The following is a 13,370-nucleotide window of genomic DNA, read 5'->3' as shown; positions in this document are numbered from 1 at the left end:
GCGTAGCGAGCGCGCGCAACATTTTTGGGTTTTTCGGGTCGGATCTGGTGTCTCTATGCGCAATTTTAACTCTCCAATTAGCAAAATACTGATGGATTAGCAAATCCCCTGATGGAAATTTCCTGAATCTGTCTCGTTTTCTCGACATTGTGTGACAGTTTGTTCCACCTCCACCCGTCTGGATCAGAGCAGCTTGTGTCTGCGCTTGGTCTGATCATTGGATTGAACAACAGACACGCGTCATCATTGCACATATATTTATTGATATGCACAGACTAGTACACATTTAGGTCTGTAATGGAACGTGACTGTTGATATTTATAAAGAAAAAAAAAAAAAATAGGGGAAAAAAAAACGGCCCATAGCGCCAGGCCCCTTGGGGCGCCAGGCCCCTTGGGGCGCCAGGCCCCTTGGGGCGCCAGGCCCCGTGCGGTCGCACGGTTCGCACATCCCTTGCGGCGGCCCTGTGCGTATGTATGCGTATATATATATGTATGTATACTAAATATAGTAATAATGCACATATATATATGCCTTAGGTTTTTACCGGCATGTTATCAACCATTAATATGTGTGCAGACAAAAAAAAAAAAAAAAAAAAAAAAAAAAAAAAAAAAAAAAAAAATTTTCCCCTCTGTCTGGGCCCCCCCCCTGTCGGGCCCTAGGCACGTGCCTACTCTGCCTCTCCGTTAATCCGGCTCTGGGTGAACTTTCTTCTCGCAGTCGCACATGGTTCCTTTTCTTCCACCCCCTGTTTTGTTTACATTCTCCCTGGTAACCTCCTTTCATGTCACAACGCAATGAACTGTGGGTAATTCCCTTTCCCAGAGTGTGCTGGGATGCTGACTTGCGGGAAGGGGGCAGTAAGGGCTGAAAATGGCTGCCGGGAGCCCTCGCGCACTTAACTACTTGAGGAATGGGACAGCCTTAAGCCCTTACGCAAGGTGCGGGAGCGCGTACGTAAATCTACGAGTCTGCGAGGGTGGAGATTGGGATTGGGCCATTGTGTCCTGATTTTCCGCCGCTGAGTGTGTGTCGCCCCCTGGCGGTGGAGTGTGCTGTTGCATCTCGTCTTGCAATAAAAAAAAAAAACATTAACCGCCAAAAGTTAATTTCGGAAGCCCGTGATGTCGTCACATCCCGTAGACTACAGTGACGTCACCAAGGCGACACGTGCTCCGTAAGCGGTTATCTGTTAGCTGTTAGCTCTGTTCCGGTACCGTAACTCTCCAGATCAACCAGCGGGAGCATGTCTGCCGCCGGGCCGCAGGGCAGGAAGAGGCTGCTGAAGGACGAGGACATGACCAAGGTGGAGTTCGAGACCAGCGAGGAGGTGGACGTCACCCCTACCTTCGACACCATGGGCCTGCGGGAGGACCTGCTGCGCGGCGTCTACGCCTACGGTAGGTCGGGGATGCGGAGCGGCCTCCGGGGGGCCGCGTGAGCACCGGGGGAAAGTGTCCTCTCCAGGCCGGCTCTTCTCGGGTCGTTTTGTCTCGGTTCCCCGGTTAGCATTAGCGGACACGGTAACGCTGCAACTTATGTTCCAATACCCAAGTTTGAGAGGGTTTAAGTTCGTTTAAAGTTTCAGCATCGGTGCCCTGGAGCCAGCTGAAACTTGAAATGATCATCAAACAAACTCAATGTGTACTTTTAAAGTGATTAAGTAGTTTATTTGGTGGATCAGTTTCCATTGATAAATACATTGCATTTAATTTCCTTTTGTAGGAAAGAAATAATAAAAAAAGAAGTAAGGAATAAACCGACCAAAAGGTGTAGCCTGAGCTTATTGTGCCTACCTTTTTTTTTTTTTATATATAAACTTTGTTTACTTAATAGTAATACTACTACAACAAGGACAAACAAACTACAACAACAAAAAAAAAGTAATGTTGATTAGTAAACGTACCGATTCAAGACAACTTTATTTAAAAGACACATTTCGGACAGTGTTTACATGAACAGAGTAAGAACCACCACTAAAGTCTAGATTAGTTCGGTGGAATAACATCAGAGAAAAGACTAGAACATTCAGCAGAGCTGATCATATAATAATGCTGCTCTTATTAGTCAGTATCATCTCAGGAAACTCTGAAATCAGTCCTGATTTGAACCATCACTATTTGGAGCTGGCCTGTTCTTTAGGTACTGGTTTAGGTGCTGGTTTAGGTACTGGTCCAGCTGAAACCCCCACCTCACAACCCTCCCCTCATCACTACAGGCGATCTACCCCCTACCACTTCCTTATATATTCCATAATTATAGTATCCTGTTCCACTCAGTGCGTTTACACGGGAAGTTTAATTCCTCTTTAATTTAGAATTAAAATTAAATCCGATTTTAAATGAGTAAAAATTACCATGTAAACACCTAATTCCGAAAATGGCCGTTCCCAATTAAAGGTGACCTATTATGAAAAACACGTTTTTTCTTGTTTTAACATATATAAAGTGGTCTCCCCTCACCCTGCCAGCACAGGGGAGACAAAATACCACGAAATTCTGCAAGCTCTCTGACCCCCGCCTTTCAGAGTCCCCCCGTGTCACGTGACCTTTTTTTGAGCCATTCTGAATCTGCGCCTATGGTGACGTCACCATAGGCGCTCATTTCCATAGGTTCAGCCTCCGCTGCTGAAACCACGCCCACAACCAGCTCTCTCCGCTGCTGGAGCGCTGCTTCCTTCAGCCAGTCGGACGCGGCGCCGCGGCGGAGCGGATCCGGGTTAAATCATCCAGGTTCCCGGGTGGTTTAGGAGCTGGGTCCTTGGGGGTCTGCCCCAGGGTGGACCAGCTTCACCCTCCGACATTTTCAGGCAAATCTGTCGGTTTGGTCCCCGGTAACGGGCGATGCGCCGCGGATGCGCTCCGGAGCAGATCTGTGCGCCCGCCGTGTGGTTGCGGCGCCCGTCGCGCAGCATCCGCCGGTCGGAACCGGTCAGATTCCCTGGTTAAAGTCGCGGCGATGCGCGCTGATCCAGCAGCGCTGCGCCCGGGCGCCCGGTGTGGCTCCGGGGCCAGCGTTCAGCATCCGCCGGGCAGATCCGGCTTATATAGTGCATAAATGTTATTTATATACAACTCATATTTTATTTTTTTAACAATAAAGTTTCCATTTGTGAAAATTCAGTGTTGTGATAATTTACAGGCTCGGGCTGCTCTGGCGGAGCGAGGTTTATGCTCCTCCCCTGCTATACGTCATTCAGGGAGCCAATCAGCACAGAGCCTCATTATCATACCCCCCCCTTCCCTAAAAATGAGGCGCAGAAAAAGGGGTTAGAAGCGGTAAAACTAGTGACAGGGCCCACAGGCTGGATTTATGATTTATGTAGAAAAAACAAGCTTTAGATTGTTTTTAAGACATTCAAGGCCTGTTTAAAATATACATTAAATGCCATAATAGGTCTCCTTTAAACTTAATTCCGAAGTAAGTGGCTGGTTTATTCCGATTTTAAATCCTAATAGTAGCGGTGTGTCCGAAATCAGAATCAGTTTTATTGAGTCAGTTTAGAAAACTGTTATTGACTTCGGATACACCGGCGGCGCACGATGGAATTGTGCGCCTGTTTTCCAAAGGGTAACACTGGGATAGGGGGGGGGGGGGGATACATCTTCACATTGAATATCATACAATACACAATATCAAGTTGCAAAAAAAAACACCTCGCAGACACGAAGCACAGACGTCACAGGACTTGCATGTGGGTGATTGGGGGTGGGCAAGTCGGGGGGGGTGGTCCCGGCACAGTTCATCCAAGTGAGGGCCGCGTAGCTGGCGCTCAAACCCGAACGTCCTTGTCAGGGGGGCTGATAAGTAGGGGTGGGCGGTACACCGGTGTCATAGTCATCACCGGTGTGAAACTGCGCCACGACATGGATTTTGCAATACCGTCAATACCGTAATAAATCAATTATAAAATAATAAGCCTAAATAAGGAATTAAAAACGTCGGTGATATGCAAGGTTTGCTGCCGTGTTGTGACAGCAAGAGGTGGAAACACAAGCAACCTGTTTCATCACTTAAAAAACACGCACCACCGTGAATATGAAGAGGCAACCCGGGCCAAACGAGCGCAAGTGGGACCAGCAGCTGGTCCCGCTGGTCCCGCTGGGACCGCTGCTCCGCTGGTGCTGCTGAGCAACACCAGCGGAGCACGTCCCAAGACTAAACAGCTTTCACTGCAGGCATCGTTTATGCTGCTACACCTTACGACAAGAGTAGTAAGAAATGCAGGGCTTAAAGTATTCCGGCACCGTGCCGGATCTCCGGCGTACAGAGTTTTTTTTTCTCGGCGTGCGAGTTTGAGTGCTTTAAAAAAAAAAAAAAAAAAAAAAGGTTGAGAGAAAAAAAAAGGTTGAGTCAACCGAGTTCGTCTACCAATGGAATGAGAGGAAAGCAGCTCTGGCGCTCAACCAAACTAACACTAGCCAATCAGAAGTAGAGCGGGGCGGGTCTTTGACGGCAGCGGAGCGCAGAGCGCTGTTTCAACCTGCTGGAATACCAGTCACCGACTTCAAGATGGAGAAGAAATTAATGAATGTCCGTTTAAAAGAATCTTTTTGCCCAAAAGAAAGAGAGAGTGACAAAAAAATACCCATAACCATGTTCTTCTCTCGAAAAAAAGCACCTGTACCGCGGACTTTAGAAGAAAATTAGAGAATAAGAGAATATAATTAAGGGAATTTTTCCACCACCCGCTGTCCAACCAGCCCAACCGAGGTCCAGTATTACATTTTAAGACAGGTTTACAAAATATTTATAATATAATAAAAATAAATATAATATAATATATATATATAGGCTATATATATATATATATATATATATATATATATATATATATATATATATATATATATGTAAGATCTTTAGGTTTTTTGCCAAATAAATATGTTGAGAATGCATAATACTCTCCCATGTCTCTTTTTGATAAGGATACTACCATTTACTTATTATATTATAAAAATATTAACCTTATTCACATAAAGGGACAGGACAGGTTACTCCTCCCAAAACGTACCAAAAAATACCGTGATATTATACCGTCACCGTTCAAAAGATGAAAAATACCGTGATATTAATTTTAGGTCATATCGCCCACCCCTACTGATAAGAGGGGGAGCCAGGAAGGCGAAATGCCAGACTAAACAGTATATACTAAAAAGTATGCTTAAGTTCGGCACACTTTTGAGCAAATATCAGTAGTGTGCATTAATTCGGACGCACTATTAAGAGTGCACATGTAACCGGTCGGTGTCGCTCTGCGTTGTGTCTGGGTGAAGAATGAGGCGCCAAACTGATCTGCTGGGGGGGATTTTTATTTCTCTGTGCAACAGAAAAAAAACACACAGTATAGCACCCGTTTTCATCAGTCTCTCTGACGAACACCTCTCTTCAGAACGGCAAAACGCCGTCTCAACCTTTATAAGTTTAAATTACACAAAATACATCCCATTAAAATAGTCACAGAGCCCACCAGCAGCAATTTTTAGTTTTCTTTGTTAACTCAAACATAGTACAAACATCAAAATGAAAACACATACCTGTGCAACAGAAAAAACACACAGTATAGCACCCGTTTTCATCAGTCTCTCTGACGAACACCTTTAAGAGAGAGCCACAAAAAGCTGGATGAGAATCGATCTGAAATGGCGGCTAGCCTCGCTCAAACCACCGATTTCACCAGCAATACTCAGCAGTGCTATACAAAGTAAAATACACACACCTAAATGAAAAACATGCTACAATAATATAATACAGCATAACAAAAACATAGCACAGGTTTATGTATCTTTAACATCTTACCTCTCTTCACAAAGGCAAAAAGCGGTCTGAAGAAAAGTGCGCGAAAAAGCAGGAAGTGACCTCGCGGCACAACGAAACAAAGGAAATTAACAAAATAAAAGCTTCTTACTAAAATAAAATAAACTTTTGGTGAAAATTAACTAACGTATTTATACGTCGGTTACACACAGTTCACTTCCTGCCGTTGGGAGGAAGTGACGTGTCGCAGTAGCAGCTGTTACCATGGTAACAGCAGTAGCAGCTCCGCTATTTCCCGTTTATCTTGGACGAAACAAGATGACATTGTGTAATATTAATATATACAAATATTATAATATTAATATTATAAAATCATATTATTATACTTAATATTATACTTGTGACATATACGTATCACTTAGCAAACAAACACTGTTGCATTGCATTGTGGGAAGTTTCTGCTTAGCTAGTATCCATCAATCCACACTAATACATTTCTCCGGAATGAGTATGGATAGTACATACTATTGAGTACGTTCTAATGTTTCGGACGCACTCAAAAATCTTGCATACTCATTTTGCTACTCATTAGGGTGGAAGTTTGGGATTTCGGACGCAGCCAATAATTCCACGATCATGCTGGTAAAAACCTAAGGCATATATATGTGCATTGTTACTATATTTAATATATATACGCATACAAACCCAGTGTTATTTTTTTGGGGGGGGGGCACCTCAGACAGGTATCCTGAACTTCCTCAGAGCTGCGTCCTCCAATCAAAGGTTGTAGAAAGAGTGGGCAGGGCTTAATGAGTTGAATGACAGCGAGTGTTTTGTGTGTCAGGTTTCGAGAAGCCGTCGGCCATCCAGCAGCGAGCCATCAAGCAGATCATCAAGGGCCGGGATGTCATTGCCCAGTAAGATCCTCCCACGTCCTCATGATGGCCCTGTAGCTCTGGCGCTTTCTAACGTCTCCTCTCTGTGCAGGTCTCAGTCTGGAACCGGAAAGACCGCTACCTTCTGTATCTCAGTCCTGCAGTGTCTCGACATCCAGGTCAGTGTTTTGGAGCAGTTCTGGTTCTGGCCCGGCCCCTGTCTGCTCTGCTGTTCAGTTTTACACTGAGTGCATTTACATGGGAAGTTAAATTCCTCTTTAATTCAGAATTAAAATTATATCCGATTTAAAATTTAGTAAAAATGACCAAAAATGACAATGTAAACACCTAATTCCAAATGGATATGGCCATTCCCAATTAAACTTAAAGGGGACCTATTCTGAAAACCAGGTTTTCTCTTGCTTTAACATATATAAAGTGGTCTCCCCTCAGCCTGCCAACTCGGAGAAGGAGGAAAGCAACCAGATTCTGCAGTGTCTGTACAGCCGCCCGGATGATCGTCCAGTGTGATGTGGATCTACGAGAATAGAATAGTAGACTTTATTGATCTCCCAGAGGAGAAATTCAGTCGTGCAGCAGCCAAAACACACACACGCTTTATACAAAAGATTTGAAATAGAAATAACCATAAATAGTTAAATAATAAAAAAGAGCAATATAAAAAGTACAAAAAGACTAATGTGATTTACATCGGTTGGCCTCCGATGCGTGAAACCACACCCACAACTAACTCCCCCGGTCGGAGCTTCCTCCATTTTTCCGTAGCGGTGTATCGCGTCATTCAGCAGCCAATCAGCACAGAGCCTCATTATCATAGCCCCGCCCACTCAGAATCCTGCATAGATAATGAGGTTAGAGAATGGGAAGATAAAGACATGGATCAGAGGCTGAATTTCTAATTTATTTAGCAAAAACAATCAAAAGCTTGTTTTTAAGACATTCAAGGCCTGTTTAAAATAGGTATTAGATGTCCCCTTTAATTCCGAAGTAAGTGGCTGGTTTATTCCGATTTTAAATCTGAATAGAATAATTCAGTGATCATGTAAACACTCATTCCTATTTAAATTAATTCCGGTCTTTCTTACTGCTCGTTCCCTCGCCCGTCTGTCTCCACGACGCTTATATTCCACGCTGGGCTGGTTTTCCAAACAAAGTTTCAAGATGCAGCAGCAGTAAACGCTGGTCAAGAGCAGAGACCATTTATTTAATAAATAGAAATCATTAAAAGAACAGATGGCAGGAAACCATTTAAAGTTGTAGCGGCTAAGTTTGTTTTTCTTCCGGTAGACATAATTTCCGGTACATGACTCTTCCGCCCCGCCCCCCTATCCGATCAGAACCTTCCCAAACCTTAAGCAGAATTGGATAAAGCCGATCAAATGTGTTTTCCATGTAAACCTCCGAGCAGCAGCCGACGCCGGGACGCGGGCTGGAACGCGTCGGCTGCCACTCGGTCAAAATACAGTAAACTCGAAGGAAAATAGTTTAATTCTGAATAATGAATTCTGAATTAAAACCATGACATGTTTTCCCTCCTGCAGGTGAGAGAGACTCAGGCCCTGATCCTCGCCCCGACCAGAGAACTGGCCGGACAGATCCAGAAGGTAACCCCGCCCCCTGACCTGCCAGTCCTGTAAACACACACACACCCTTCTGTTTTCTGACTGGCCGGGTGTCTCCTCCATCCTCAGGTGCTGCTGGCTCTTGGTGACTACATGAATGTCCAGTGTCACTCCTGTATCGGAGGCACCAACGTGGGGGAGGACATCCGCAAACTGGACTACGGTCAGCACGTGGTGGCGGGGACGCCCGGCCGCGTGTTCGGTGAGTCCTGTCCACCCGCACCTGTCCACCATCTGTCTGGTGGAGCTGTAGAGCCCTCTGGAGCTGCTACCAACCAGAGGTGGAGGTGGTTGTTCCCATAGACATATATAAAGGCTAGATGACTCATCCGCGCTGCTGCGACGTCGTCACACGGCGGCCATCTTGCCACAGGAGAGCTCGCTCACTTTAACATTGTGTTTAATGGTGCCTGTACTGCAAAACAACCTTAACTTGCTCAATTCTCAACAGATTTTCAAACAGTTTGGTTTGTTGTGAACGTCAGAGATGTATGCATACTTGTGAATAACTATAAACATTGAAAAACGTACTTTTATATGAAAATAACCAAAACAGATAGCTATGACATGGTATTTATATTAAATCAATATTTCCATAGTATTCTTAGTAACATTTATATTTACATTATAACATATATACATATATATATTATTACCATATAACATGTATATATATATATACACAGATGTTATAATGTCATGATATAAATACATCATAATGTAATAATATATATATATATGTATTTACATGTTATATGGTAATAATATATATGTTATAATGTAAATATAAATATTACTAAGAATACTATAGAAATATTGATATAATATAAATACCATGTCATAGCTATCTGTTTCTGGTTATTTTCATATAAAAGTACGTTTTTCAATGTTTATAATTATTCACAAGTATGCAGTGTCATAACTACATCTCTGACGTTCATAACAAACCAAACTGTTAGAAAATCTGTTGAGAATTGAGCAAGTTAAGGTTGTTTAAGCAGTACATGCTCCATTAAAGACAATGTTAAAGTGAGCGAGTTCTCCTGTGGCAAGATGGCCGCCGTGTGACGACGTCGCTCTCCATTGGCAGCAGCGCGGACGAGTCATCTAGCCTTTATATATGTCTATGGTTGTTCCCATGTAGAGCAGCATACCAGCTGGTCCCGGTCTGATACCAGCTGGTATATCTGGGGCTTTAGGGCGTGGTGTCAGACACCATGTTGGACTGTTATGGCCTGACAGGATGACTTCTTTTAAATCATGTTTCCTACCAGTCCTCCAATAAGTTTGGTGCTGGTGTTAAAGCAGTGAATGGTATAATTTTAGTTTAAATGGCAACCGCTACCAGTGTAGTTTCTGGCACATGTGAGTTTAGTTTAGCAAAGCTATCAGAACTTGAGAAGGAAGTTAGCGTGGGTTGGTTCTGTTTTTTGGTGGACTTTGACCATAGAATAGAAGCAGTGTGTGGTGATGGAGCTGATCATGTGACCCCCATGTATCTTTACACAGACATGATCCGCCGCCGCAGCCTCAGGACCAGAGCCATCAAGATGCTGGTGCTGGACGAAGCTGACGAGATGCTCAACAAAGGTGAGACTGAGCAAGCCTGTCAGCTGATGGAAATAGTGGAAAAACTAGTTCCTGCGTTTGTATCTTCTAGACTAGATTACTGTAATGTGTTATTAGCAGGATGTCCAAGTAATTCTCTGAATATCCTCCAGCTGATCCAGAATGCAGCAGCAGAGTGCTGACAGGAATCAGCAGGAGAGACCACGTCTCTCCAGTGTTAGCGTCGCTCCATTGGCTACCTGTAAAATTCAGAATCCAGTTCTGGTGTATAAAGTCCTAAACAACAAAACTCTTGTTTCCCCAAGACCTGATAGTTCCTTATGTTCCTGATAGAGTTCTTAGAGTGTAGGTTTCTTCCCTCTTACCCTGGATTCACACTCAAAGTGTCACGGGCTGCCATTCATTTTCTATGAAAGCGCTGCCAGAGGCATCAGAGGCGTCGGGAGCAGCGCGTTGGAGGCGTTAGAGGATCCAGAGCGTAGTGCTGGGCGGTATGACCAAAAATTTATATCACGGTATTTTTCAAAATTATATCGATTTCACGGTATATCACGGTATTTTTTTTTCATGCACAACTGGGTGTTAACCACATTTTCTAATAATTTGGAAAGGAATTGCTGCAGTAAATTGACTTAGAATGGCCTATTTCTCTGTCATGATAGATTTTCACTTTTTCAAGTAAAAATCTACTTGAAACAGGTGAAAATGGTCAAATAAGTTATTTTTCTGGTAATGACTCTAAATGTTGAAATAGCCGTAAAACCACATTCATTGATGAAATGACATGAGGGATGGAAAGGAGGGATGGCAGTTTTTATAGGGGGGATGATTTTCACCGTTTTTATTTCAGGGGGGATGACTTGGACCGTTTTTATTTTCGGGGGGGGATGATTTGGACCGTTTTTATTTCAGGGGGGGATGATTTGGACCGTTTTTATTTCAGGGGGGGATGATTTGGACCGTTTTTATTTCAGGGGGGATGATTTGGACCGTTTTTATTTCAGGGGGGGATGATTTGGACCGTTTTTATTTCAGGGGGGGATGATTTGGACCATTTTTATTTCAGGGGGGGGTGCCATCACACCACCCCTCACCCCCCCTCAACTTGAGTACTGCTCACAGGGAACTCAGAACTTCTTCATAAATAACTCAAAAATCCCAGAGAGAAAACACGACCTACGGCGTACCCTACGGCGAAAGCGCTGCGTCGATTTAACACGGAACCATAAATCAGGCTTCACAGCGCGACTCACTGTGCGCCCGGCTCGTACTCCTCGCCGCGTGCAGCTCCTCGCCAACTCTGCGCTCATATATTTAATACATTTATAAAGCCCATATATTTATAAAGCCTCACTTGGCCGAGCCCTAACGCTGAGGCCATGGTAGATTTAGGTTACACGCGGACACGCGGCACTGTTGACTTTTCCCTGCCGGCTCTGCTCACTCGCTAAACAGTCCCCTCACAAACAGTGTCCAGCGGCGCTACGTTCCGCCGCGCGGCGTTCCCAACGTTGTGTACGCTACTCACCGGTATTACGGTATATGAAAAAAATCATATCATAAGAAAAATAAACACCGGTATTCGGTATGAACCGATATACCGCCCAGCACTACCAAAGCGTCAATTTGAAGTTGAAAAATCTGAACTTTATGCAAATGAGCGGTGGCGGCGCCGAGGCAGCATCCAATCACAGACCAGGATTCCCGAAGCGAGAACCCTCAATGCAGATTGTACTTTCATGTTCACAAACGTACACTCATTCACATGCGTACAGGAGCAGAGCTGTGCACTAACAAACTTATTCTATCAGGAATTAATATATTTCATCCAGCAAATTGACTTTTCTGCTGGTTTGACTGCCGTTTCTACCTGAAATGATCATGTAAAACACGTATCTGATGGTTGAGGAGCTGTATGGTCCCAACGATTTTATTTGCTACATTGATCCAACGCAAAATAATTAAAAACCGTGCTTATTAATCACAAAACACAATTTAAACAACATGACCAAACTCTGCTCCGACCCGGTGTGTCAGTGTTCACCGCAGACAGACTGCAGCTTCACCGCGACCAACGATGATGGTTGATGTTGATCCAGGACCAAACTTGTTAAGGATCAAACTCACTCTTATCTATGTGGAAATAACGCTAAAATATAAAGGCTTCCCAAAGTGTGATCCATGGTGAAAGAGGAAACTGAAGATGTGCAGCTATATATAGATATATGTAGACTACATGCACTTTGTTCCCTCCAGTTCCGCAGCGCAGCTTTAGCCCCGCCCCACAGGCCCCGCCCACTGCACATGCAGCTCTCAGTGTGAATCCACCAAGCAGCGTCGTGCAGGCGGCCGGCCATTTTTGACGCTTTCAGTGTGATTCCAGGGTTAACGGGTAGTTTCTACCTGCCATTGTTTGTGTAATAATTGCTCGAGGGTTTATGTTCTGGTCTCTGGAAACATCCTGGAGACAACTAGTACTGTCAGACGATGTCTAGTTAAAATAGAGTTGAAATGGCCTTCTCTGGGAACTGAATGACGTCCTCAGGTTTCAAGGAGCAGATCTACGACGTGTACCGCTACCTGCCCCCGGCCACCCAGGTGGTTCTGATCAGCGCCACGCTGCCCCACGAGATCCTGGAGATGACCAACAAGTTCATGACCGACCCCATCCGCATCCTGGTCAAACGGTGAGTCCACAGTACGGCCAATATTACAAACATTTAGTATAAAGCCTGAATTATGGTTCTGCGTCAAAACGACGCCGTGCCTACGGCGTGTGGTTTTTGTACACGCAGAGGACACGCCGTCACATGCGCCGTCAGTGACGTGCACCTCCCGAAAATTGTAACTACGCGTCGAGGAGACGCCGACCACACGCAGACCGAGAGGGCTGTGATTGGTTCGTTTGAAAGCGAAGCATTTCCGGTTTCCGGTTTGAATCAGTAGTGAACTTCCAGGGCTTTTTTCTTCGTTTATATGTGATTTTTTTTGTTTTTGTTTTTTGCACAATAGTTGTCCTTATTTCTTTGATTTACTGTGACCGGAAAAAGTCGGATAAACCATTCAGAAAAAGATCGCTAACTAGTGGCCGCGGGGGGTACTGCACCGCGACCAAATGGAGAGACGGAGAACTCTGAACGATTCGTGACGGCACCACGGGTGCGCCGTGTGCTCTGCGTGTGTGTGACGCAGAAGTATACCCGCACCTTAAGATGCTCTCACAAAGACGAGGCATCTCTGCTTCAAGATTTAAGTTCCTTATGTCCATGGCTTTACAATAGAATATGCCGATTCTTTTTGTCGGAGAAGAATATTTAGGTTTTTTAAATACCTGACATGTTTCTGCGATTCCTTTCGCCTTCATCTTTGCTTCAAGTCTCGCTATCTGCGATAAAGTCTCTGTTTTAATTTAGTCAGTAAATACAATATACTGACTCATAACTGTTTTTTTTAAATAAAGTTTTAGCCAGATTACTTGGACACCACCAACAAACAGGTCTGCTACCTCAAAGACAAAGTCTAA

General features: G+C 44.3%; 1 protein-coding gene across 1 annotated transcript in view; it reads left to right on the top strand.

Annotated features, from left to right (window-relative positions):
• Positions 1-1,141: 1,141 nt before the first annotated feature.
• The window catches only part of eif4a3 (eukaryotic translation initiation factor 4A3), a 29,092-nt gene continuing 16,863 nt past the window's right edge, over positions 1,142-13,370 (top strand). Inside the window, exons 1-7 of the mRNA XM_061728182.1 lie at positions 1,142-1,403; positions 6,605-6,677; positions 6,748-6,814; positions 8,198-8,260; positions 8,348-8,480; positions 9,788-9,868; positions 12,393-12,534. Of these exons, the coding sequence (XP_061584166.1) occupies positions 1,250-1,403; positions 6,605-6,677; positions 6,748-6,814; positions 8,198-8,260; positions 8,348-8,480; positions 9,788-9,868; positions 12,393-12,534 (713 nt within the window). The 5' untranslated portion in view covers positions 1,142-1,249. The remainder of the gene's footprint in view (positions 1,404-6,604; positions 6,678-6,747; positions 6,815-8,197; positions 8,261-8,347; positions 8,481-9,787; positions 9,869-12,392; positions 12,535-13,370) is intronic.

This window comes from Cololabis saira, chromosome 1 (assembly GCF_033807715.1).
Source record: "Cololabis saira isolate AMF1-May2022 chromosome 1, fColSai1.1, whole genome shotgun sequence".
Taxonomy (NCBI): Eukaryota; Metazoa; Chordata; class Actinopteri; order Beloniformes; family Belonidae; genus Cololabis; species Cololabis saira.
This window is presented reverse-complemented; position numbering and strand designations above follow the sequence as displayed.